The sequence below is a fragment of the Pleuronectes platessa genome, chromosome 6, assembly GCF_947347685.1.
Source record: "Pleuronectes platessa chromosome 6, fPlePla1.1, whole genome shotgun sequence".
NCBI classification, from domain to species: Eukaryota; Metazoa; Chordata; class Actinopteri; order Pleuronectiformes; family Pleuronectidae; genus Pleuronectes; species Pleuronectes platessa.
The window spans coordinates 24,548,991-24,575,523 of NC_070631.1; the positions used below are offsets into that span (position 1 = coordinate 24,548,991).

The window sequence follows — 26,533 nt, forward strand, 5'->3', positions numbered from 1 at the left end:
ATATATGAATTTGATAATTTTCATTATGTTATAGTGATTTCACTGACTTGTTACTTTTGTTAATTTTTGTATTGCTTATAGTGGGACTCTTACCAAATCATGGCAAAGAGTTCAGGACCTAATAGGGTCATAGTTGAATTATTCAGGGTATGAAAAGTCGGTATGAAAAGCTTATGCTTCAGCCTGCACCTATTCACTCAATACTTCGTTTCTTTTCACCTCTATTTATTTTTGTAAAGTTATTGTTTTCCTTTTAGATTTTTTTTTTGTGGACTTAAATAAACTGAACTGAAGTGAAGGGACTGGAATGCAAAGGACTCTTATTTTGAAGGGACGGGTGAGGGGAAAAGACAGTGGCTGCGACTTTTATTTTGAAATGTAGTGTCGCCAGCTCTCCAGGCACACACTCACACGCACGCAAACACACACACAAACACTTAGAGGTAGAGTTAGAGGTGAACAATACACACACACACACACACACACACAGTGTACAGCAGTTGCGCTGGAGCGGCTGTGACATCAGTCAGCATGAGAGGAGCTAAGTTTCCGGGCTGATCGGTGCTGTCGCATTCACAGAGTGGACGTGAAGCCCCGGGACGTCGAGGATCCGCGGGGACACTGGACAGAAACAGCCGCTCTGACACGCGCGGTGCTCGGATACTCAGCAGCAGCAGCAGCAGTAGCGGCGGCGGCGGCGGCGGCAGGAGGACCAGGGCGACCAGGGCGAGTGTGTGTGGCGAGGCGGCGGGACCCGCTGCTAGCGAAACATGAACAAGAACCACCGGGCGTCGAGCAGCCGTTCACTCAGTGCCGTGGAGGTTAAGAGCAAGGTGCGTGCGGACTCTTCTTCATCACTTTATTTCACATCTTCACTCTCTGCTGGCTCCGACTCCTCAGGCTAAATTAGCTGCTAAGTGGCTTGATGGCGAGTTATGATGTCGCACAAATGAGCGACATAGGAGCTCGAGCTTAACGAGCCTGCGCGGCTCCTGTCACTCCGGACCAGCTCTTGGTTGTTCGCCATATTGAAAACTTTGACGCCAACCGTGTGGTGGTTCTGATTTCAGGTAGAAGAGATAAGTTTAAGCTAGCTAGGAAGTTTGAAGGTGGAGGTTATTGTCAGCTGACGCTACAGTGAGCCCGTGTCACCTGTCACAGCTCCCTCCTCCCCTGCTGTTTACCTCACTAATGCAGTGCCCCAGCCAAACCTGGCTGTTCTAAACCCTAAACCCGCCTGTTCTAAACCCTAAACCCGCCTGTACTAAACCCTAGACCTGCCTGTCCTAAACCTACCTGTCCTAAAACCGCCTGTTCTAAACCCTAGACCTAGTTGTTCTAAACTTCCTTTTCTAAACCTGCCTCTTCTAAACCCTAAACCTGCATATTCTATACCCTTAGACGTGCCTTTACTAAACCCACCTGTTCTAAACCCTAGACCTGCCTGTACTAAACCCACCTGTTCTAGACCTGCCTGTTCTAGACCCAATTCTTCTGAACCCTAAACCTGCCTCTTCTAAACGTCCTGTTCTAAACTTGTCTGTTCTAAACCCATCTGTTCTAAACCCGACTGCTCTAAACCCGTCTGTTCTAAACCCGTCTGTTCTAAACCCGTCTGTTCTAAACCCGTCTGTTCTAAACCCGACTGTTCTAAACCCGACTGCTCTAAACCCGACTGCTCTAAACCGACTGCTCTAAACCCGTCTGCTCTAAACCCGCCTCTTCTAAACCTGCCTCTTCTAAACCCGTCTCTTTTAATCCCCCTCTTTCTAAATCTGTTGTTTTTGTTCACATGCGGGGTTGATATAAAGGCTAATTTTGGGTGATTTATTTCATAAAGTTATTTTTTCATACCTAACGTGTATGAGGGCTCTGCTAAGCCATCGACACAATATTCAGACCCAAGTTCACAGCTTTTCAAAATACAGGCTCTTTGAACATTGTGCATTTACTTGAAATAAAAATGTCCTAAGAGGAAGTGATTCTATGACAGTTGTTGCCACGCAGCCCCTGTGACTCCTGTGAATCAGTAGGTTATGGTGAAATGAAAATCAGCTAATAATCAAAAGGATCCGGCTGCGATGTTGACCCCCCCCAGCTACAGGTCACCGTTCAAATTTTGTATTATTATTGAACGTATTCAAATTGTACCAAATTTACTACTGGGCTATTACCAATACAGTCATTTGTAAAATGTGTATGTAACTGATACTGAATCTAAGTTTGAATTAAGTCTTCGTCTCAGCAGAACCCACAGAACCCAGTGGGAAGGGTTCTTTACTCATGAGGCGTTCATTTCAAATTAGCCTGTTAGCAGCGACCTCCTGTGCAGGTGTCGTAATGCTCCCTGCGCCACAGGCAGCCTGCCTCCTGCCTGCTGTGTGATGACACTCATGCTGAGGAGCGGGGCCCCTCAAGGCGCTGTCTGCTGCTACAAACTAGTATTTAGGGCTAGTTGTAGGTGTTGACACAAACTGTGGCCTCTTTGTTTGCCCCCCCCCCCCACCACCACCTTACACCAAATAACTTTTTACTTTGCTCAGCTCCAGTCCTAGGTCTTTTTTTAATGCTTTTGTCTTCTCATGCCCCAGACACAGGCCAGTGACCTGTTCGGCATCCTAACCTATAATTAATATAATTTCTGCTTTGCCTTAATGGATGCAATGACCAGTGTCCACATTTTGCCGTGAATATGTATCATCTTTTGTCAGCGCTGGGCAACAGTAACCACAACACCACCAATGGGACAGTGTTGCAGCGATCAGGCATCCTGAGCAGCCATTGATCCAGTCAGATCACCACTGAATAATATGTAACTCAAAAGCCAGTGATGTGTTTTGTAGTAACACAAGTCTGTCATGCAACTATGTGCATACCAAACATTCTGACAGGCAGCATTCTACAGTCTTGAACCTGCTAAATCCACAAGCATAGAAAGACAAACACAAATGTCCCAAAGTCTACATGAATAATTCATCACATGTGGCATGTCAGAGCTGTCCACGTGGTAGTCAGACTATTACAAGGCTGCCAGTGCAGCGTAGTGTCTGCTCCTCCGTCACAGCCTCAAATCTCTGATTCTTTAAAGATATGCTCCTTAATATTGCATGTATGCCTTTAACTAGAACTCACAAACTTTTTTTCCGGTTCTTAAATTAGACTATTTCTTTGTCTCTTTCATACTTTTATATCCTTTTGTTCCTTCCCAGTTTGGTGCAGAGTTTCGTCGGTTCTCTTTGGATCGGTCCAAGCCAGGCCGATTTGACGAGTTCTATGGCCTCCTGCAGCACGTACACCGCATCCCCAATGTGGACTTGTTGGTGGGCTACGCTGATGTGCAAGGCGACCTGCTGCCGATCAACAACGATGACAACTACCACAAGGCCATCTCCACTGCCAGCCCTCTGCTCAGGCTGTTCCTGCAGAGGAAAGGTAATCACAGAGGAAGTGCTTGAACAAAGAGGCCTAGTTTCCACTGTCAGGTGGAATCTGCTTTTCTATGAAAATACAAACGAAAGTCTTGTGTTGGCTTTGAAAATGCAGTTTAGAAAGACGGGATAGGTCCTTAAATAGAAAGTACTTTTTGTTCTAGATTAATATAATAGAAAAAAGTATTGTAGGATCGTGTTACCTCTTCATTTGTAAGTATATTTCCTGAGTATTTTGTCTACATTGAGGTGTCATTGCAAACAAATGACTAAATCCCTTGCCCAAGGACAAAAATAAATCAGTAATATAAAGAGCAAGAGAGATAAATTAATTCTTTGTTGTTTCTTGGAATTTTTTCAATTCTCTGAACACCCTTCATAAAACTCCCCTGGGGGCACTCAACCAGATAAGATGTCCTGTAGTTTAGAATGGCATCACTCGGGAGGTGTGTTTTTGACTGTTTGCCTGCTGTCTGATAGTTCTAAAAAAACGGAAGGTTTAAAGTTCATTACATACACTTTCGGTTACGATACTCTCATTGTCTTTCACTTCCTCAATGACTTATTACTGCACTGATGGTCCTGCTGTTATAGCACATGGTGTCATTCATCTCTTTTGGGGATAGAAAAATACATTTGTTACTGTAATTAATGCTCATAACTGAACTTAACTTGTCATTGTTTGCACATGCTTAGGGATTGCATGAACCTGTTCTGTCAGATTGCAAATAAAATATTGTAACTGCTCTTTTTGATTTGAAGCTCATCCTAATTCATGAGATTCTGAGTGTGACCTGTTGAATGCAGGGAGGACCCTAAGGTCGGCTGGCCGTGGCAGGGCGGGCTGCACAGTATTGTGTGTAAGCCCCCTCCCTGTGCCATATGACCCTATAGAAGCTAAGCCACGTTGTCATGAGGAGATTAGTGGGGGTCACTGTGTAGCGCTGCATGGAACCGTGTTTCAATTACATGCCCCAGACACTAGCCCCATGCTGGGCTCACTGCTGCTCACACACACACACACACACACACACACACACACACACACACAAATAACACGAAAGCACCGCCTTCTAGAAAATATAGCGCAAATCCAGGAGTTGCACACAAACACTAATGCAGCCCCCGGACCTATTTCCCTCAGACCCTGTTTTCCCTCCTGATTTTGCAAACCCCCCCCTCAAGCACCATTTGGTCTGAGCTTAAAAGGCCCTGCACTGTGCAGAGGCAGCAAATTGGCCGCTTATAGATCATTTATTATATATCTGCAGTTATTATCTTGTGATGGCTCTGTTGTGTATTGAGTTAATGGCTTCTTTATGTTGGGGCCAAGTGAGCTGTGTCAGGCCAAGGGCCCACTCAGAACATTTTTAACACTGAGCACCAAGAGTTGTTTATCTGAATAGTATTTCAGATTCTTAAATTCTGCTTTCTCTGGAACACGATGTGAGACTGACAGAAAAACAAATGATTTTGAGGTGGAGCAATCGGTTTTGTCATGACCGTGTTTGTTGAAATAGTGCTATCTGCACACATGACTCCCCAGCAAGAGTAGATGGTGTTTAATCAGACCACTGTGGGACGGCAGCTCTAACCGGTGCAACCCTACCACACTTTGTACCTGCTGACTGCTGATTGATTCCACCACACCAGTTTTTGTTTAGTTCATTACAGTGATTCAGTTTTACAGTCACAAACTGGATTATAATGCAATCGGACTACTATGTCCTTTGGAGACCATAATTGTCTTAGATGGCTGGTAGTCAGATAGGATTAGATTGGTTAATGTCGAATGTAGAGCAGGATTTGAGATGAGGCAGCAGTGTGGGCTAAAGTTTGTTCCTACTTGACTTCATAGAAAAGCCCGGTGGAGTCTAATTGCACAGATATCTGGGAAATGTGTTTTTGAAGGTAATAAAACCAAAGCTGCAGCTCTAGTCTCACTGATAATAAAAATGTGTCTTTGAAACAGCCTCTGTTGACATGAGCTGCTTTCAGACCTGCCCTGAATTCAGGATAATCTCCTGAAATTATCCGGAGGGGCTGTAACTGAGAATGTATATGTCTGAGTCAGTTGCTGCAGACATTATCTGTGAGATTATCAATAGGAGATTATCCGGAGGATTCCCTACGAACATGGGGGTGTTGATAACGTTTCTAACACGTAAAGGATGCAAAACAACAAAAGAATACAAATATAAGAAAAAGAGATGCCATACATGTAGAGGGCAACTACAAAGATCCCAACTTGGAAAGACAACATGGTCCAAGGGCTTTTGGTGATAAGGCCTGATGCCTGTGTTTCTGTGTTTGCAAAACATGTGATCTCCACAGTGGAATTTACATGTTACATCCTGGTGCACCACCCCTCACCTGAACACTGAGAATTTGCTGTATAATGCGTCTGACCCGAGAATCTCCTGCTGCCTCCATTACATAATAAAATGCAAATTCTGGACCAAGTCCACATCCCGTGTGAACAGTTAATGCCTGAAAACAGCTATGATGACAGTTCAGTGCGCGTTATGTTATTTGTCTGGAAGACTCTCCCAGCCTGTGTGTATCTTAAGATAGGTGCTCTGTGGGTTTTGTACATTCATTGGTGAGCAGGTGGTTTGGTGGATGGACAGAGGGATGGATATTCGGCTGTGTGTGTCTGTTGGTGTATTGTTGTGGTCTGGGTCTTGAATAATGCCCACATTGTTGTTGTTTCTGCATCATTGCTACATTTCTGATCAGCCATTAGTGTTCCATTGTTCACTGCAGAAAAAGGGCCTAAGTGTTTGTGCTTGTGTGGACTCTGTCACTGCCAATCATTTCTAAACTTGCCATAGCACACACACCGCTACAACTCAACTATAAGCCCTGCCCTCCGCGCGTGAACAATGTGTCGATGGCTATTGAGCTGGCAGTGAGGTGTCCACTGTTTACTGGTTGTCATGGCAGCTCTGAAGAGGCCTGTTCATAGGTGGATTAACAGTGTTGGAGTCTCTTTAAGGCTGATGAGAGCTGCAAAGCATGCTGGGAGCAGGGCTGCTAGCATTCAGACTTGAAAACACAAGAGGTCTGTCTGAGCTGTCTTGCTACAGCTTTATTTGTCATTTCAGTGTGTTGAAATTCAGCTGATTGAATAGTATAGTAGTATGTGTGTCAGACTAACTACACAAACTCTTAGTTCATAAAAACAATGATAATCAATAAATCTTAATTCATACCCACTCCAGGCAGCACATTATCATTCACTGTTCGCTGTTCAGAGCCATTTCCTGGTTCACGCTGTTTTTGCTATGCTCTGTGTAAATGGAGAACATGGTGTTCATTAGTCAGCTGCCGAAGACATAACTGTAGTGTTGTTTTGTCAATGACTGCTGTTTTAAATCCTGACAAATGCAGCTGTTTCACATCTGGCCTTTCACTTATCAGCTAGTCGGCCATCCTAACATCTTGTCTTCCACATTGCTTTCGTTTATAGTATTGTGATAATAACATACTTTGCCATTACGTACATTATAAATGAAAAATGTATCTATAAAACATCACAGTGGGTTAAAAACTTTAAAAGATATATATAAATAAAAATAATCCTTTCAATTTCAATAGGGCCTCCCACCGGAGGTGCTCGGGCCCTAATAATCCAGTAATATATTAAGGGTATATTGCGATTAAAGCCCAGTAAATATTGGCTTTTTAAAGCCGCTACTAATATCAATATTGACATAAAAAAACTACACTATACCTTACTACACTCTGGGAGTTAATCTGCTCCCAGAAAACTTCAGACACAGTTTGATTTTCTTGTACTGCATTTTCTTCTTAGTAGTACTTAGTAGATTAGTAGCGATACCCATAGCTATTTATTAATTATCATCTTATGTTAAGAGAATCCCTGTTGCTTATGTAAAGTAAGCCTTAAACTAATACATATTTCGAGATCTAGATATATTCCCTCAGAGTTTTAATTGAGAGATTTGTTGACTGAAGGTAGGTAAAAGGTTCATGTCTGAGGACCTTTTTTTTTTTTTTAGATGTCTGCAACTCAATCAAAGTAAGGGTTGGTAAATTGTTTCTGAAACAGTTTTTTTCCAAATCCTCTCTTGCATCTTGATAGCCAACAATATTAGCACAAGATCTGGTCGGTGGCCCTCGCAGGAAAGGAATAAACGCAACCAACCAATCATTTTATTTTGTAACAAATGAAACGGTTGGTCACAGAAGCAGAGAGCTGATAGCCAGAAGTTAGCGAGCAAGTCACAGAAAAGTTGGGTCTAGCAGTTTTTTGGATGTATCATGAGCATTTAGTAGTAGGGATGTCCCGATACAACTTTTTCACTTCCGATACGATACCGATATTGTAGCCTTGAGTATTGGCCGATACCGATATCAATACGATACGATATAGGCACAAATCATACATATATTTATTCCTTATTTTGTTGTGTGGAATGTTAGAAAAGGCTTGATAAAGTGATGTTACTGTTACTGATGTTGTAGTGATATAACAGAAAACAATAGTCAGCAACAGTAGGTATAGGAAAAACTGACCCATGTATTATTAACCAATTGGTTACATAAATTTTAACCTTCAACATAAGAGTATTACCTCAACAAATCCAATGAAAACAAAATGTTATATTTAAAGTGCAAAATAACCACTGGTTACCAACATCATTATACAATTGAATAGAATAAATTAAATTTTAAAGTGCAAACAATTCAAGTTCACTTCAGTTATTTTTCTACTGTCAGCATATGTTGGAAACAACTGTGGGCAGGGACAAAAACAACAAAAACTATAGGAATAATGTAGCGAGGTTCGAGGTGCTCCATTAAGCGTTTAAACCCGACATTACTCACCACCGACAGGGGCTGGTCATCAAGCACAATAAACTGGGCTATCTTTTCTGTTATGGCCATTGCCTTTTTGCTGTCCCGTGGTAGTTTGTCATAGCCTGGATGCCAGACGAATTTAGCCCCGCCCACAACAGATTTGGTCGGGCAGTTCGGTCTGGGGTCGCTCCATTGGGAAAAAATTATGGCCGGACTGGGCCAATCAGATTGTCAGGGCGGGCTTTATACGATGATTGACAGATGATCAACGGTGACGTAATCAACCACGTCACCAAAGTGCCCTCGGGTTGAATTCGTTTTCAACAAACATGCCTGCCGCTGGCGAGCTGAGATGTGTAGATGCTGCCATTGAGTCTGTTTTAGAAGACATCGACAGCGCATTCATTTTGAAAGAGGAACACAGAACGTGGAGGCGACGCCAGAGCACCGCGCTAATCCCTATCGCCCCGGCGCTTGGCTGTTCACAACGGACACTGAAGCGACGCTGAACCGCCGGGCAGCGCTAATAATATCACCCGTTGATCCAGTAGATCGCTGCACGGCTTTGTGCCGGTCACACCGGAGGCTGAAGCACCGCGCTGCGCCAAGGCTGCCTCGCGGTGCTTCAGCCTCCGGTGTGACCGGCACAAAGTTTTAACATGAGAGTGGATGGGAGCCAGCTGTTATTTAAGGCTTGGCGCTGCGCTGAAGCGTCCGGTGTGAACCCGGGTTAGTAAATAACTCACAATGCGTTGCTTAGCATACGTCACATACTACGTTGCTCTGATTGGTTGTAGGTCTATCCAATTGAGCGAAATACTTCCACACAGCCGACATCACTACACCTTGCTGCAGGCACACACGTTGTCGTTGTTGTGATCACGTGGGCTGTGCATGCTGGATCAGAGACGCTCTTCTTCCGCGGCCGGCACCAACGTTAATTAAGGGGCATTACCACCTACTGTGTTGGAGTGTGATCAAACCAGAGTCACCTATTATAGAAGTCCTGTAGCGGTAAATGGACAGCTTATATCGGAGCGCTTATATCGGAGTTTTTAGATTCAGTCCGATAAAATCCGATATTCACTTTTTTGGCTGATATCGGACTGATTTCCGATATCAATATCGGATCGGGACATCCCTATTTAGTAGCCTGGATTACCAACACTAGATTTAATTATTTTGGATCTCAGGATACAGAAAAGACCCTTCTCAACATTCTTAGTGCAATGTTGGGGGCATTTTGTCACCACTGGTATGAGACATATATACAGTGACAGTGTAGAGATAGTCTAGCACCTTTTTTCCAGACAAACTGCAATAGTTTGTCTGTCCGATTTATCGCTCCAGCTCTGGCTGACATGTTATAACCGCCACAAATATTCTAAGATCGATAATCTTTGCAGTGTGTGGTCCATGTGTTTCACATTTCTTTGTGTATTTGTAAATGCAGTAGACAGTAAAACATTGTATTGGTTTGCAAGAAAGTTTCAGTAGAAATTTATTGTTTTTCTGATATTTTAGTTGGCTACATAGGCCTGTTGGGAAATTTTTAATGTCACATTCCAGTTGAAGTTTCTGATACAACCAAAGCTGACATCAGGGAAACTGTTGGTCACGCCCGATTTTGTAAATGATTGACTGTTCACATCGTTGTCACAGGAGATTTTCCTCAGTTCAAGAGACTGCCATGTTTACCTGTATCAGTTGTCCAGAACATTCTTTGAGTTTGCACAATCACATACAAAGAGTTTCCAGGTCTTCGTCCATGTAGCAGTTTCTCTTTCGGCCTCTCTCAGGGACTCAGTTTGTTTGGTGACATTGCTCATTGCTTGCGCGGTTTCGGTGCCTTCACCCTTCACTAGAGGGGAAAGGTATGGAGGGGGACAGGAATGCTTTTATTTGCATATCCCTGCAGGGACTGTCTTGGTAATTAGTCACCAGCACATGAGTCATTTGTCCACAGAAAATGAAATGTACACAAGAGTCTACCCACCCTTCAAAGTAAGCAGTAGAGCAGGATAACGTGTGATAAACACTGTACTGAACAAAGTCTGTTAGGTCATGGAGGGGAGAGATGCTGTAGCTGTGTAGTGACAAGGATGGGGTGAGAGTGTGAATGTCACAGTCACAGTGAGCCACATCAAACAAAGGGAGACTTGGTGGACAAAGTGTTTCAAGTGTAAAAAAGAAAGCATGAAGTCAGAATGAGTATGGAAGGGGAGATCTATAGAGATGATGAAGGATTAATGCAAAAGAGTCAAAGTGCTGGTTCTAGAGCTGGTTGAGTTTAAGAGCATGATCTGTGAAACTATTAATCAGCCATCCCTCCCGTGGATCTCAAGTTGTACACAGAGTGCAGATTATTCCCTGGGATGCAGTATGTAATGAGAGAGGAAAGGATGAATTCATAGCACCGGTGGAGGAATGTGTGGAGGAGGAACATATCTTCGGCCTAATAAGAGAGATGGAAGGATGAAAGAAAGAGAGAGGGAGGGTAAACAATATTAAAGAGGGAGTAATGTATAAGTCATTGTTTAGGCAAGGCATGTAATTAGAGATGTGGGGAAAGGGAGGGAGAGAGGGAGAGAGAGAGAGAGAGAGAGGGAGAGAGAGGGAGAGAGAGGGAGAGGGAGAGGGGGAGAGAGAGAGAGAGGGAGAGAGGGAGAGAGAGAGAGAGAGAGAGAGGGAGAGAGGGAGAGAGAGAGGGAGAGAGAGAGGGAGAGAGGGAGAGAGGGAGAGAGAGAGAGAGAGAGAGAGAGAGAGGTATTAGTGAGGGAGGAATGCAAAATGAGGCCCAAGCTGGGGAGAGAGAGAGAAATGAAGAGAGATGGAGGAAGGGGGCCTTTTTTTGGCGGAATGTGGCCAGTCTCTGATCACGTCTGCTGGCTAGATTAGACAGGACAACATGCCAGACTGGACTACAAATGGATCGAGAAAGTGAAGGCGAACAGGTGAAACGAGAGAGAGCGCACAGCCTTGTTCTCTCTGCCCTTTGAAACCTGGCTCGATAAGACTTAATACAGGCTGTAACAAGATGGAGGGAGAGCGGCTTAGATGGAAGGGGGGAAACGGTGGTGGCCCACGCGCTGTCAAAGAATCTGTCAGAATTTATTTCTCAGTTCAGTTGGTTTGGGAAGATGAATGGACAGAGGAGGGAGGGAATGAAATGGACTTTGGAAATGAACTTTACCAGCTTGGAAGTCAAATATATGCACGTCATAAATGTGAGCTGATATGTTGTTGCTGCTGGAGAAAGCCTCAGACTGTGTCATGAGTTGAAACATACACACTTGTTTTACTGCTCGACACTGGTTTCGAGCCGGGATAGTGGTTTTTCTGAGCAAAGATATGAATGTGTAGTCATTATTTGTGAATAAAAAAGAAAATCATGGATTTGAACTAAAATGAAGATCAGTAGTTTATTCCCATTCTAAGAATTGGTGGCAGTAATGAGGAAAATCACATTTTAGACCTCAGTAATAATGTGTGCCAGTTTTTTATTTTGACTTGCAGGCAGTATTTCATGCCTGGTTTTAATTAAAAAGACACATTCTTTATGTTGTTTTGTCCCTTGGGCTGTGTGCTAAAGCGATACTGATATGAAGCTTGATAACTGATGTGCTTATCTGTGAATTTCTTTCAGCACACCATTCTAGCTTATTTACCCTGGATGGCTACATATGAGCAGACCAGCAGGCTCTGACATGCTGCTCCCAAACACTGTTGCATAACTGCCGCCACTGTTTTTACTTAATTTTCTCCTCATCCTTTCTACACTCTGAAATAAAATAATGTTCACATACCTGTATGTAATGTGAGAGGGTTAGTGATTATTGTGATTGTTTCCTATCCATCCTTGCTATAATAAGATCTCTTCCTAATGATTTCAATGGAAGTGTTTGCCATCTCAGTAATTACCAAGATCAAATTGTGAGTCATGAATCAGGGTAATTTAAACAAAGATCCTGAAAACAATCTAGGGCTGGACGATACAAATATAACGAGAATAATTAATGCGATAGAACTTATCCTTGATAGAAATTGAAGACATGGTCGATCGAACGTCGATAGAACTCATTCCATCAATGTTTTGACGATCAAAAAGAGCAGCCAATGATAATGATAATAGCGCCGCGCCGAACCAATCCTGTTGCACCAATAGGACCAGGACAGACACACAAGAAAGGTCTGGTCGTCCTGTGTCAGAGTCTGTCAGAGTCTGCTTCCTCCTCACTCCTTTGACCTGCGCTCACACTACAGTAAAACAATAAACACCAGCACTGATCAAAAGTTTGATTAGATCGAGAGTTTATGAGGCACACGTTTAAACCTGCTACCCAACACGAGATGTAAGGTGACGCGCCCAGTCATGACATCAGTGACTGGAACGATTAGGAGTCATGATCCGGTATCATTGATTTATAACTCAGCACATGTGATGGTAAGTTTGTGTTCGAGGGACAGAGACGAGCGCACACACACACTCCTGCAGACACAATGTCTTTCCACAGATTTTGACACAACGCTGTGTTTGAAATTCATTGTTGCAGAAGAAGCAACGCCCCATTTATCCAGGAACATAAGTAGGAATCAGCAGGTTTCTATAAAGATCAGTTCTAATTGTGAGTGATTGAAAAAACATCAAAGTGTCAGTCACTTGTTGACCTGCGCAGAGTTATGCGCAGACCGCTTCCTTTGGAGGATGCGGTCTACACTGTCCATGAAGGAGGCAGTCTTTGTGGGCTGATCTACAGAGGATTTTCATGGTCTACACAGCTGCAGAAGGACACAACATGAAAGCATTAATGCCCCTTGTTTTTTTTACAATATACTTTTAACATTAGTTGACACAATTATTATTCAAATGCAGGCTCCAAAGGAGGCAGCCCCTGAGTTGATACCCTCTTATTTTCATTGGACTCAACCTTATTTGGAATATGCACAGATTTGTAGTCATCTCTCAGCAGACATTTTGACCAGTCACAGTAATAAAAGCACAGATGACAATAACAACGACAGCTCCTTTGTTTTCAAGTGTAGCAGAAAGTCATGAATGAGTCAATGAAACAGTGGAACAGTATGTAGTTTATCAGGACTGGGAAACAAAGCAGTCCAGTCATCATAACCTACATCTATGCTTTCTGTGAAAAAGGCAGAATCTGATGAAGAATCCTCTAATATACCTTGATCCCAAAATGAACTGGTGTATTTTTGGAAATATTTTCAGTTATTAAGTCTTTCATTCTGTCACCTATACTGTGCATTCAGCTCAGTGTTTACTTTGACAGTGTGAGATAAGGTAATTTCACACTAAGTGTAATTTCACAGATCTAAGTTCGAAGCTGAAGTCAGCAGTACCCATGCTCGTCCGCCCAGAGTAAAGTCCTTATACAGACGCATGAGTGACAGGTTTGTGAGGCTAGACTTGGGTTCCCCCACCCCACGTGGCTGCTCCTCCCTCCCTTCCTCTCCTCCATCCTCCCCCATATCTCCTCCTAAATGTCCCTTCTCCTCCTGGAGGCTAGCCATAGCACGGCTACGTAGAAGGCGCAGTTTATCAGACCCAGATCTCGCCACCACACCCATGACTCCACCTGCTTCAAGTATCACTGTACTGAAATCGACATCCTCCCCACTGGACCTGCCCCTGTCACCTACCTTTCCCTGTCCCAAGTTGAAATCCTGCCTCAGTCCCAGGCATATCGCTGCTCCTAGGTAGGAGTCCACACACCGGATGTAGTACTGCCACTACCAGCTCAGTTTCCATGCCCCATGCTGACTATTGGCATGATTCAGCCCCTCATCAAATCCATTCTTGTTCTACCAGTCCCAGCTGTGGTCAGCAACTCATAGTCCCAGACAAACCCTGGTTCTCGTACGCCGGCCTCAAAGGACCATTGAGTCCTGTTCTTGATTTAGCTGTGGGAGCATCTTTAAAAATCCCAGCATTGGGAGGATAGACAGAGAGAACCGTTCAAGGGAAGAGAGGGATAACAGAGGCAGAAATCTCTAAGACCAAGTGGGACAGACAGAGGTGGAGATGCAGAAAACTCATGCTGAGCCAGAGTGGCTGCAGGACAGATATGAGTAAAGCCACAGAGGAGAGAAAGAGTGGAAGGGGACAAGGAATTGCAGAGGAGGGAGAGAGGTGTCTATGTCAGCACAAACGATATTGATGGAGTTGCATCATACCGCAGTGACGAGATACAAACATGCACACAGGGAGAGTGTTGTATACAAGTGTAAACAAGCAAATGAAATGTGTTAAATCTGCATTGATGTGCTAATTCTACATCACATTCTGCTACATTATAGCTGGGTTCCCTGCAGTGTAGAGTTTATTTTCTTTATTTTCTGATAAATGACTCGTGCCAAGACAGAGTAATGAAGCAGGACTGATGAGTGTCATAGATAATTCATGAGTGAGATTATATGAAGAGGCCTGAAAAGGGCTAATGCCTATGACCAGACTCTTTTTAATTATGGATTTAACAAGTAATTCTTCAAATTGTCAGTTCAATTACATATCAAGGCTTTGTCTATGTCTCCACCTCTGCCTCTACAGCATCTCCCTCTCCCAGACACCGGACTTATATTTGTACACTGTATAGACTGCGTGTCTTTTTTTTTCTTGGTGTCCCTATTCCGTCCTTCTGTCCTTCCTCAGCACTCTCTCTTTGACACCACTCCTTCCATTTCTTTCTCCTGCTCATATCAGCAGCAACAAGTCACTTTTATCTGGGCTGTGCCAGGGAGGTATGCTCACCACACCAGGAATAGTAACCCTCTGGGAATGTACTCCTTTGAAAGTTTTGTTTTTAATCACCTCCTCCCTCTCTCTTTTCCTTTCCTTTCTCTCTCTCTCTCTCTCTCTCTCTCTCTCTCTCTCTCTCTCTCCGTCTCTGTCCGTCTCTGTCCGCTGTGTGTATTTGCTGTGTTTCTCTCTCTCCTGCCTGTTTCACATCTTTAGTTTTCCTCCACCGCTGGTTTTTGTCTCTGCACAAGTTCACACTGACAGACACACACTCCCTGTACACTCCCCCTCTCCTCCCCTTCTTGTATCGTTCTGTGTCAGGAACACCCTGGCACCGGCCATGTGGTGAACATCCGAGCTTGTCATCAACAAACCTGACTGATTCCAGAACACTACACACTTAAACTGCTCGTCTTTCGTCTATGTTTTTGTTCCTTTCATTGACATTTCATTGACATTTCATTTGAATAATTTAAAGTTGTTAAATTATCTGCAGAACCTTTTATGCATTTGTATAATGTTTTACTAGTTTTCCTCCATTGATTAGTTATTTGACCTTGTTCATAATAAAATATTGCACTTTTCATTTTTCCTACCAGTAGTAGTTGTAATACTAATCGTAGTAGTCATAGTCCTCTTTTGACAGTCACAGTGCTTGGTCCGGATGATGTTGTTTTACAGTGTCAGGTTTCCCTAACACAGCCCCTGAACAAGTACCAGGAAGTCATGGATATTTGGTGTTGTTGTCAGGAGTCATTACATAACAATGAAACCCAGTGCTTTGTCATCCTGTATCATCATAATTCTTACACAGTGTAACCAGAGGACAAGTGGGTGTAATGACAAGGCACTACTAGAAACGGGTTCACATTTCTCTCAACTGAAAAAGGTGTGACCCGAGTAAAAAAAAAAAGAAGCATATTTTCCATAATTTCTTTTGGTCAAGATAAGCAGTTCCGGACAGAGATGGTGTTGTAAAAAGCTGGGGCGTGTTCTGAATGCCTGCACATTGCACTTATTCTCAGCTTTTGACACTGGCTCTTTAAAAGCCAAAGTCCACTGTTTGAGCGTAATGCATCCAGAGTGTGTAGAACCGAGCACCGAGGGAGATGATGTGTTCAACCAATCCATGCCGGTTCACACACACACACAAGTAGTTTCCTCTCCTTAGGCAGAGTTGCATTAGTCCCTTCAACGTCAGGAAGGAGATGCATTAGTTGGTCCCCCCCGTGTGTGTGCGTGTGCGTGTGCGGAAAGTTACATACTACAGAGAAGAATGACAAGGCAATTCCTTGTGTGTCCTCACTTGTGACGTTGTGTTGCTGGGTTGTCATTTTCTCCTCTGTTACTTCGCTTCCTCCACTCCTCACTTACTCCATTCGGTGTGGGAAATAGCACAGCAGTCATTGCATAGCTGGGATACCTAACCTGTGCAGAGCCATGACAAGTGTAGTTACCCTTTATCTTCTAGGTTTGTGAATAATTCCTGAAGTATGAAGATTCTGATACACTTCTATCACGGGAATTGACATATATTCATGTAAAATATTCACATGGAGGAGGTGAAATGTTAGCTGAAAAATTCTTCACGTCTTAAGGGATTTGCTTTAAACGCCAGCTATTTGATAATTACCCTCTTAAATCTGGAAATTTTACAGTTTTCTATCATCTAGTGGACCTCTGATTGTTTTAATTAATCATTATCTAGAGCAGCCGCACATCTGTACACTCTTTAGCTGCAGCATGTTAACCATTGGTCCAGCAGCTTCTTCATTGGCTCATGTTGAGATGTCTGTCTTGTAGCCAAGGTCAGATTGACAGATGAAAACAGTCAGTCTGATTAAAAACCCAGACAGACTTTCGAATGATTTCAAATCAAATGTTGTAGCTACGTGACCACAGCCTTGAGAGAATGGATGAATGGGCAAATACCTGTATCTTAAACCAAATTTTTCACGAATCTGTCCAGGTTTTTAAACATTTGGTGCCAGTTTGATTTAATGATGTAGATCAACGGATAGTTGTGGGATCAGTCGCCGGACCATCCCAAAGATTTTGTTCCAACATTTCGAAAATAGGAAATTACCTTTTTAGATGACTGGTCTGATAAAGAAGTCTGTGGTGTTTCTAAATACAGAACAACCATTTACAGGTCATCAAGTTTCCTATTTTACATACAATATGCACTCAAAGTACACAAGAGTATTGTGCAAATAGGTTTATGTCTGCATCCCTGGGACAGTTGGGTAGTGTTATTCTCAAAAGAAATGGAAGCAAAAGATGGTAATTTGTTCTAACAAATGAGGAACTGTGTGTGTGTGTTTGTTTGTATTGTGATTTGCCGATAGGTCTTTGTAGCCAATTAGACTGAGAGCTTGGCTTGTTTGCGCTAATGAGCTGTTTTCAGGGTATTAGGTTTCTCTCATCATCATCACTAACCACAGATAAACTTTATAGATTGTGTGTGTGCGTGCGTGCATGCGCGTGTGTTCAAATGAACGCTGGCTAGTGTGGGCTTGCAGATACTTGCAAATGTTGTTTCTGTGTGTGAGTACACACACTGTAGTCAAGAAGCTGCAAGCTGATACCATTTGACGCTAGAGCAGCATCTCCTTACCATGTGTGTGTACCTGTGAGTGGCCCTAAGGGACATTACATACAACTATAAGCCTATACCTTCATACGCTCGAGATGGAGGGATGGTTCAGATGAAAAGAAGACTAGAGCGAGTGACATGAGATGTGTAGGGTTGCCTCCTGCTGTGCACGACTGCACCGCAACAGCACCCTTTGTGGCATTGTGTTTGTGTGGCCCTTCTGCCCCTTTTTATCCCCAGGTTTGTTTGCATGTAGAAAGAACAGTGACAGGGATTGAGTGATTTAAACATATGTTTCAGCATTTTGGCCTCATGGAACCTCATGAAGGTTCTGTTGCAATATTTCCTCATATGTAGTTGTCGCCCATACCAAGGTCAGGACTGGCAAAGATCTAGCAAATGTGTATACACTAGACTCGTGCCTCATGGGAACTGAAATGCGAAACTGCTCAGGACAATCGATCCTTTGTTTTGTTTTTAGGAATGGAGGGGGGAGTGGTGGGGTCAGAACCTGAGAGCTGGACTCTTTATCAGCCACCTGAGTGGACATTTTACTAGATTACACACACACACACACACACACACACACACACACACACACACACACACACAGAAGACGGACAGAGAAATAGGAACATTTTCAGTGTAAGACTGCCAGAGCTTTATTTATAGAGCACTTTCATCTAATAATGGAGATTTCAAAGTGCTGTAAAGACGAGGAAGTTAAAAATAACATCAGAAACAGACAAAACACCGTCGACTCAGCTGCGTGAAAAGCCGCAGCCGCAGTTGCAGAAGCATGCGCCGGCCTTTAGAGAACCAAGGTCCAGTTTTCCCTCCCTTACTTGTCCAGCCCTTGGCCTAGTGTTAATATGAGCCACACTGGGTTAAAGTCTATAGTAGCATGACAGTGTTGACACTCCCAGTGCAAAATGTACATAACATGCATAGTTCAGTGGCATCTCAGTGGCTCGTGCAGCTAAGATATGCCCATAATATTCAAGGATCTTTACTATCGCTATGAGGGTAATTTGTTGTACGGTCAGCAGTCAATCACACAATCATCTGACAAACAGTAAAGAATGGACAATAAATACAACAAAGAACTCGCACTGAGTTAATTAAAATACAAATAGCAGCTCGTACAAGGGCTTTTCTCTGTTGCTCCTGCACACTAGTAGATTTTATCTGCAGCAACTTCAAAATCTTGAACAGGGAACAGGCTGGGATCAGGAGTAGTTTAGCATTTGAGAATTTGCTCATTTGCTTTCTTGCTGAGAGGTGGATGAGAAGATTGATACCACTTGTTTCTCTGTTGAAGATTTTCATTTGAATAAATGTCTGCTAAATCCCTATTGACAAATGATGTAGCATAATATACATAGAGCCTTTAACCACTGATTAAAAGTATAACAATATTAGACATTGAGTGTCTCAAGGGATTGTTTCATAACATATGTTGTATGAAGTTACTGCTGATGCAAACCAAACATATCCTAATGCTGCAGCTTCACATTAAAATCATTTAACTCCCTTTATTATGTCAATTGTAAGCAAGGTTAGCACAACAAAACAAAACGCTGGTCATTTTTAACATTATTTTGAAAGCAGGATCTGAAATATATCACGGACAGAGCATCAGGAACAGCCACAGTGAGCTGCAGATGATGGGTTACACACACCTTCAATTTCTCATTTGCAGTTTCTGTCACTGTGGCCTCAAGTTCCCAGACTCATGCTGTGTGCATCATAAAATCAGATCGCTGTTGTTCTGAATGATTGGCAATTATTGCCCGACTTCTTTATTATAACAACAATAAATTGAAGTCTGTGACCTGTGGCAAAAAACTAAATTGTAATGTAGGTTTGGCCATTTCAGCTGAGACTAAAATCTTTCTCACCTTAAAATTAATCTTCAGCCAGGAGATACATGGATGTAACCTTAAAGATTGGAAATGGGAAAATGGCTCAATGGTGTCTGTCCACAGCTCACACAATGAATACAATCAATCACTTCATTCAGTCCAAATGAAATAAAGATCAAGTGGTTAGTATACCGGTCTGTCAATAAATGACCTGCCTGCCTGTGCGCATCTTGCCAGAGATACATAAACCACTTAAGCAGAGACAAAAGCCAGATGTTTGCGATGGAATCACAGAAAATTTCAGTCAGTGCTTGTTCATGTGTTTGGGGGTGTGGCTTTGACGAGAGGACTGATGGGAGGAGTAGGAGGTTTCGGTTGCATTTCTCAAAAGTCCAGCCTGCTCTTACTAGCTTTTCAAGGATTACCAACCCTAGCTTTAATTAGTAATCTTAAGAGGTTCTTCTATGTAGGACAGAGCATGGCCAGCTGTTTCCGTCTGCCTCCAGTCAATACTAGCTGTGGCTAACTGGGTCCTGGTTGTATCTTCACATTCAATGGTCAGATATGATCGTTATGTAGCTCACACACACAAAGCCAATGACCATTATAATTTTCTCCAACTTTCAGACTAGTCCTTTAAAAATTGTAGGTCAGTGACATGATTAAGCTTTATGTCCTTCATTAAGTAGGAGCGCATCATTAAAAAAAATGCATCCTGAGATTAAAAGGATTCACACCAAACATATGCTCATTAAATCAATAAAACAGCATCCCTGTGCACCTGCGAGGCTGTGCGCAGCATAAGGAGTCTTATTTGTGGGCCGCAGCTCGACTGAGTGCTGATGAAGGAGTTGAGCTGAGCACCTGTTTGGCTGCTCTGGCATTTTGCGTCAGAACAACCTGAGGGGAGTTGTGGGGATCAGCGTCTTGTGTGTGTTTAACACAGGCACCGTGCAGTGACACCTCAGGCTCAGAGCTGTTCTATCGCAAAACATTATTTATTCTCCTCAAACGACATGATGCAACAGAATGTCAGCCTGAATAATGACTTCATGTTTAATGAGCCCAGCTTGAAATTAATGTAAAATTAACCAGCTTTTGTTAATATCTTCTTTGTTTTTCTCTTCTTCTTCTTCCTGCCAACCTTTTGTCTTCCTCTTCTCTATCTCTACTTCCTCTATCTTGTTATTTTGCAGAGGAAGCTGATTACACAGCCTTTGGTACCAACTCGCTGACCAGGAAGAAAAACACTGTGCTTTCTGCGGTTCTTCTACGGCCTGACACCAACAGGAAAAAACCTCCTGTCATCATTAGCCTCCCTAAGGACTTTCGCCCCGTGTCCTCCATCATCGATGTGGACATCCTCCCTGAGACGCACCGACGTGTACGCCTCTACAAGCATGGTCAGGAAAAACCATTGGGCTTCTACATCCGTGATGGTTCCAGCGTACGGGTCACTCCACAGGGCCTGGAGAAGGTGCCAGGGATATTCATCTCTCGCATGGTGCCTGGTGGGCTGGCAGAGAGCACCGGCCTGCTAGCAGTCAACGATGAGGTGCTGGAAGTGAACGGTATTGAGGTGGCCGGGAAGTCTCTGGACCAGGTGACGGACATGATGATTGCCAACAGCCACAACCTCATCATCACCGTGAAGCCTGCTAACCAGCGGAACAATGTTGTTCGCGGTGGAGGAGGAGGAGGAGGAGGAGGCGGCGCGTCTGGAAGCTCAGGACGCTCATCAGACAGCGGGGCCAGTTACTATGGCTACTCATCACACGGTGGTGCTGCGGCCTCCATGCCGTCGCACATCATCCAGAACTTCCCTGTCGGGGAGCTGGAGAGCGACGAGGACGACGAGGACCTGGTGATCGAGGTGGGAGGTGAGGCCGAGCCAATCAGACGCTCCCCTTCCAACTACAGCATGCCCTCACCACCCCGGTATGAGCCGCACCTCAACCTCCGCACTAACACCAACTCCGCTTCTGCTCATTCCATCAATGCCAATGGGACCCTGCTAGCCAGCGGCAGCAGTGGATCACTAAGCTACGCCAACGCCACTTCGACCACGCCATCTCCAGACAGAGCAATGGAGAGGCGGAGCCTGGAGGAAGATGGCACTGTTATAACTCTGTAGACATTCACACACTAAACACTGGAAACAAACGCAAAATACTTCCTCACACATTTGGGGGAGTCATGGACCGTTAGTTCAAACAAAGGGTCCATCGTACAGTGACTGTATCTGAGAAGCACAATGATGTGTGTACATATTACATCTGAAAGCTAAATGTTTGTACATCCCAACATGTACACGACAAACATTGCACCCTATACCTTGCACCTCTACATGCCAATAATCACGCATGTGTGCCATAGTGGTGACTGGCCCCCATCCTAAGTTCTTCAGGCACAAAATTGTCTCAGACAGAAGTGAAGAAAAAGTGTAGTTTGGTTCTCCACTACCCTCCACTTTGTTTTTTAACCACTAGAAGCACTTGTTTTTAATCCCAAACTGTATTTCTGCTGAATTTCCACTAGAGGGCAGAGATGAGATATTGTCATCAAACCATTTGTGGACAATCTGGTACTGTTTTATTTTTTTGCCTTGTCTCCCCACACCTCCACCCCTGCACCGTACTACATCTCCCAGGTGACCACAGCCCCCGCATTACTCATAAGCTGTGGTACTTTCCACAGAATTATATCCTACTACAGCAATTGACCAGTAGCTGAGACCTGCAATAAAACTTTTTATTTTTTGTTAGAGGGCGAACGATCTAAAAACAAGGAAGTCTTTGTGTTGGTTCAGATGCTTTTTTTTAAACCACTATTTTTAGTAGCTTTTCCTCTTTATATGCTGTGTTAATGACTGAAAGGTTGATGATTTTTAATAATAATTATTCTTCCCATTAACAATAGGCCTGTATCTTTATATGATTTGCATATTTTGTTTATGTCAAATTTGTTTGAATACATGATAGGGCTGTCACTTTTTCTAAAAAGGGTTAGGGTTAACCATGTGCAGTCCCCCCTTGCAACGCAAAACAACATAACTGACCTACTTTATCGATGGCAATTGATCAAGCTGACAGTGATCGGCCTCTACTGGATCATCTGATGCGCTTCTAGACTGAATGCTTTGAAATTGAACATGTCATTAAAGGTCAAATACTAACTTATCTTCCCACGTTGGAATTTAAGTTTTAATTTGAATATAAAGTGACAGCCCTAACGTATTAGTGTATCTCACAGGTTACGACATAGACCATATTCCATCTGTTTCACCTCACTCACGTAAAACTGCTTCTCCCTGGGAATGGGACATGTTAGAAGTAATAATCCTTAATCTTGCACTCCCTCTCCTTTCAATGACAAGGGCTATTTCCCCTGCTGCATGTCTACAAATGAGAAAATGTGAATGTGATTTAAATTTGTTTCTGTTTGTTTGTTTGGTGTCTCCCCCTTGGTTCTGTCTGGGCAACAACACAATATATCTTATCTCAGTGCTGTACAATATATTCATGTCTGTTTATCCACAGGCCCTGAGTTCACTTGGATGTGTCCTGAGTCATTCACATATGAAAAGCGATCACTCCAGTGTTTCTGCACCGTTTCCTTTGTGTATCATCGTTCTCATTGAACTCAATTAACGACACTCATTGCACATCGATTTTTGGGCTGTAACACTTTTAGCAAACACAACCACAGAAATTAGTTGAAAGGACTGGTATACAAACACACACACACGCACACACTGACAGTAGAGAAACTTCCTGTATCTCAAAGTAAAGCCCGGTTGAGTCACATTGAAACAAACACACATGCAGGTACACTGGGCACAGACTGATTCACTTTGTTTGTCGAAGGTGAGGCTGGTCTGCTGAAAGTACTGCATGTCTTTTTACTGCAGTACTGTTTTCATAAACCGTTCTTAAACACTGTTTTAAAATTCATGTGACCTTCAAGGCAAATTTCAGATTTTGGAAGCTGTAGAAACTTGAGTGACTTGACTCCATTTGCAGAATTTTACGTTTATCCGAATCCACCAACAAACTTTTACATGGCATTAAATTGTATGTGAGGGATTTATTGGTCCTTGAATCTAAATTAATTTGCTGCTGACATTACTTATTGTTTGAAAAGCGGTTCACTGCCTCTCTGAAGTCTAAGCAGATGGTCTTTTTATTAGCATTTTGCTGTCCTGTAATAGGTGATATCTTTAACATTATTGCTCATTAAAACTTTGTTGACTCCCAACCTTAGCCATTTTGCCTTTCACACATGGAGAATGCCGCAGTAGATTCTCTTCTCAGACGCGTTCACAACAACACAGGAATCTCCGGAGCGTTCAGGTGAAGAGTGATGCTGAGGCAGGAAGTAACGTTAGCTGCAGAGATCACGTGTTTTGTTTACAGCACATCAACACCGACGTTGTCTTATCACCAAAAAGCTGTCATGACATCTCTGTCTGTGTCTTCCACATGAACGGCACTTATGCAAAAATACAACGTCATGTAACCGTCATCAAACACCTACTCGTTTGCGGTGAATCCTGCAGAAGATATCCTGCCGTTTTCTCACATGGGTTCAATCGGACACTATGCAGACTTTTTACTCGGGGGCTGGCTGGATAAAGTCCGGTTCTCACCTGAAGCCCCTCAGGAGAATGACAGGAGATTATCTGGAGTTCGGTGAATGTCTGAAAAGCGGCAAAGTCTCTGTCAGTAAGGTCTATTGGTGTCATTTGAGCCAATACTCACTTGTAATAACCCTATAATCCATACCACACCATTTATCATTGTAATTTTCTGGTTATTATTCAAATCACATATCAGATATATATGTATATGACTGGAAACCAACACACAGGACATGTATGTGCATCCGCCATTGTATTTCACGATATATGTACGAGGTACTGTTTCTTTGGCCTTTTTTTTTTATAGTCGCGCTGGTGATGGTTAGATTCTGGCTTCTTTCACTCCCAACATCAAGCACAGTGATCAATGGTACTCTTGAAAGGGAGTTTTTTTTTTTTTTTAAATCAATGTTAATTTATTTTCTTTATCTCTTTACCACAGGACACTGGGATTGTAACCATGGCGGCATTTGTTATTTATTCTCTAATCATTTGTTTTGCATATTCTCTGTTCACATTGTACGACTTTATTTTATATATTGATTGTTTTGGTTGTACATCTCATGGTACAGTAGATGTTATTGCCCATTAGGAGACGTTTTTAATCGCTGATTTCCCTGTTCCTGAAGCAAGAGGAGAATCTGTGCAAGACATGACACTATTATTTTTATTTTTACAAACTGTGAATTATCATTATTATTTTGTTGGAGAAAAGAAACAGTTCTGTCGGTGTAATTTCAAAAAATGCGACTTGCTCTTTGCTTTTGAGTCTTTACTTTTTTTTTAAGTGATTGAGCAATGATTTTTTTTTTTTTTTGCTAGCCAGATAAATCCTATGGTATAGATTTATAATGAAGATTGTCAGTATTTTCATATCGATGCTATATATGATGATGATGTACATTTTTATCACGTTTAATGAAAATGTTTTAAGATTCAACTGGAGACTAATGATTAAATAGATGTACACCTGTACTGATTTAAGGAGCTGGATAAAATAAAGTCTTGTAGCAACCCTCAGTGTTTGGTGTGATTGTTGAGATGCTACTGTACCTGCCCTCCTCCTACTTTTTCTTTTTCTTCGCCTCCTCTTTCTCTTCCACCTCCCTCATCTTCTTGTCCTTCTCCTCCCTCTTGTTCATCTCCTTCTCCTCCTCCTTTGTCCTCTCTGGAGTTTTACGGGAGCGGGCATCCAGTGTTGCATCACTTCCATCTCCTTGATTCTCCCTCGTAGGTATTTATAATGTGTTTATTTGGCCCTTTTTATAAATATATATTTTTTTCCATGTGCACCCGTTCCACTTTCTAACAGTGTTTCACTTGCTTCTTCTGCGCCACCTGCAGGACATTTCAGGAACTACCTCTGGTTCTGGGAGCGCTTGACAAAACCTATCATTGTTGTTCTCAGGTAGAGTTGGCGCAGTTAAAACGGTCAGACCTCCTCTCTTGTGCGGTCTTTAATATTTATTTTTAGCTACACATTTGACAAGAGACAAAGCATAGACAAACATTAGTTTTTTTCTCTGTGAAACTTAATCAACAATAATAACAATAATGATTTGACGAGAACACAAGGAGGGACGTTCAAGAAAAAAAACTAAAAATCTTAGAAAACGGATATATGTTTCTAAGTTCGTTGACCAAACAAAACTATTTCAATGCAAACACAATCTCAAATATTGAATGAAAAAAGAGCAGAAAGAAGAATAATCTTATATAGCAATAAACAATATTGATCATTTTAGAGAATCATTTATTAATTAAATTCATACATTAACTAAAACATAAATTGACCCAGTGTAGAAGGTGTGATCCGGTGACGGAGGATTGACCCGGTGTCTGAGGTGACCTGGTTTGATCCTGTGTCGGGTGTGTGACCCAGTGTAGAAGGTGTGATCCGGTGTCTAAGTTGACCTGGTGTGTGATCTGGTGACGGAGGTGTGACCCGGTGTCTGAGGTGTCCTGGTGTGGGGGATGTGATCCGGTGACGGAGGTGTGACCCGGTGTCTGAGGTGATCTGGTTTGGGGGGGGGTTGTGATCCGGTGACGGAGGTGTGACCCGGTGTCTGAGTTGACCTGATGTGGGGGGTGTGATCCGATGTATGAGGTGACCTGATGTGGGGGGTGTGATCCGGTGACGGACGTGTGACCCGGTGTCTGAGGTGACCTGGTGTGGGTGGTGTGACCCGGTGTCTGAGGTGACCTAGTGTGATCCGGTGACGGAGGTGTGACCCGGTGTCTGAGTTGACCTGGTGTGGGGGGTGTGATTCGGTGAGGGAGGTGTGACCCGGTGTATGAGGTGACCTGATGTGGGGGGTGTGATCCGGTGACGGAGGTGAGACCCGGTGTCTGAGGTGACCTGGTGTGTGGGGGTGGGGGGGGGATCCGGTGACGGAGGTGTGACCCGGTGTCTGAGGTGAC

General features: G+C 43.2%; 1 protein-coding gene across 1 annotated transcript; it reads left to right on the top strand.

The window, feature by feature from the left end:
• Window positions 1-401: 401 nt before the first annotated feature.
• pard6b (par-6 partitioning defective 6 homolog beta (C. elegans)) lies at window positions 402-25,132 on the top strand. Its single transcript, XM_053424563.1, has 3 exons — window positions 402-833; window positions 3,210-3,432; window positions 20,670-25,132. Exons 1-3 carry the CDS (start codon window positions 771-773, stop codon window positions 21,605-21,607), a joined length of 1,224 nt encoding a protein of 407 aa, XP_053280538.1. The 5' UTR covers window positions 402-770; the 3' UTR covers window positions 21,608-25,132.
• The last annotated feature ends 1,401 nt before the right edge of the window (window positions 25,133-26,533 follow it).

Excerpts from the sequence above, each read along its gene's own strand:
- pard6b (XM_053424563.1), top strand. The coding sequence starts at position 771 with ATGAACAAGAACCACCGGGCGTCGAGCAGCCGTTCACTCAGTGCCGTG. Across the intron at positions 834-3,209 it reads CCGTGGAGGTTAAGAGCAAG|TTTGGTGCAGAGTTTCGTCG; the intron begins GTGCGTGCGGAC and ends GTTCCTTCCCAG. Across the intron at positions 3,433-20,669 it reads GCTGTTCCTGCAGAGGAAAG|AGGAAGCTGATTACACAGCC; the intron begins GTAATCACAGAG and ends GTTATTTTGCAG.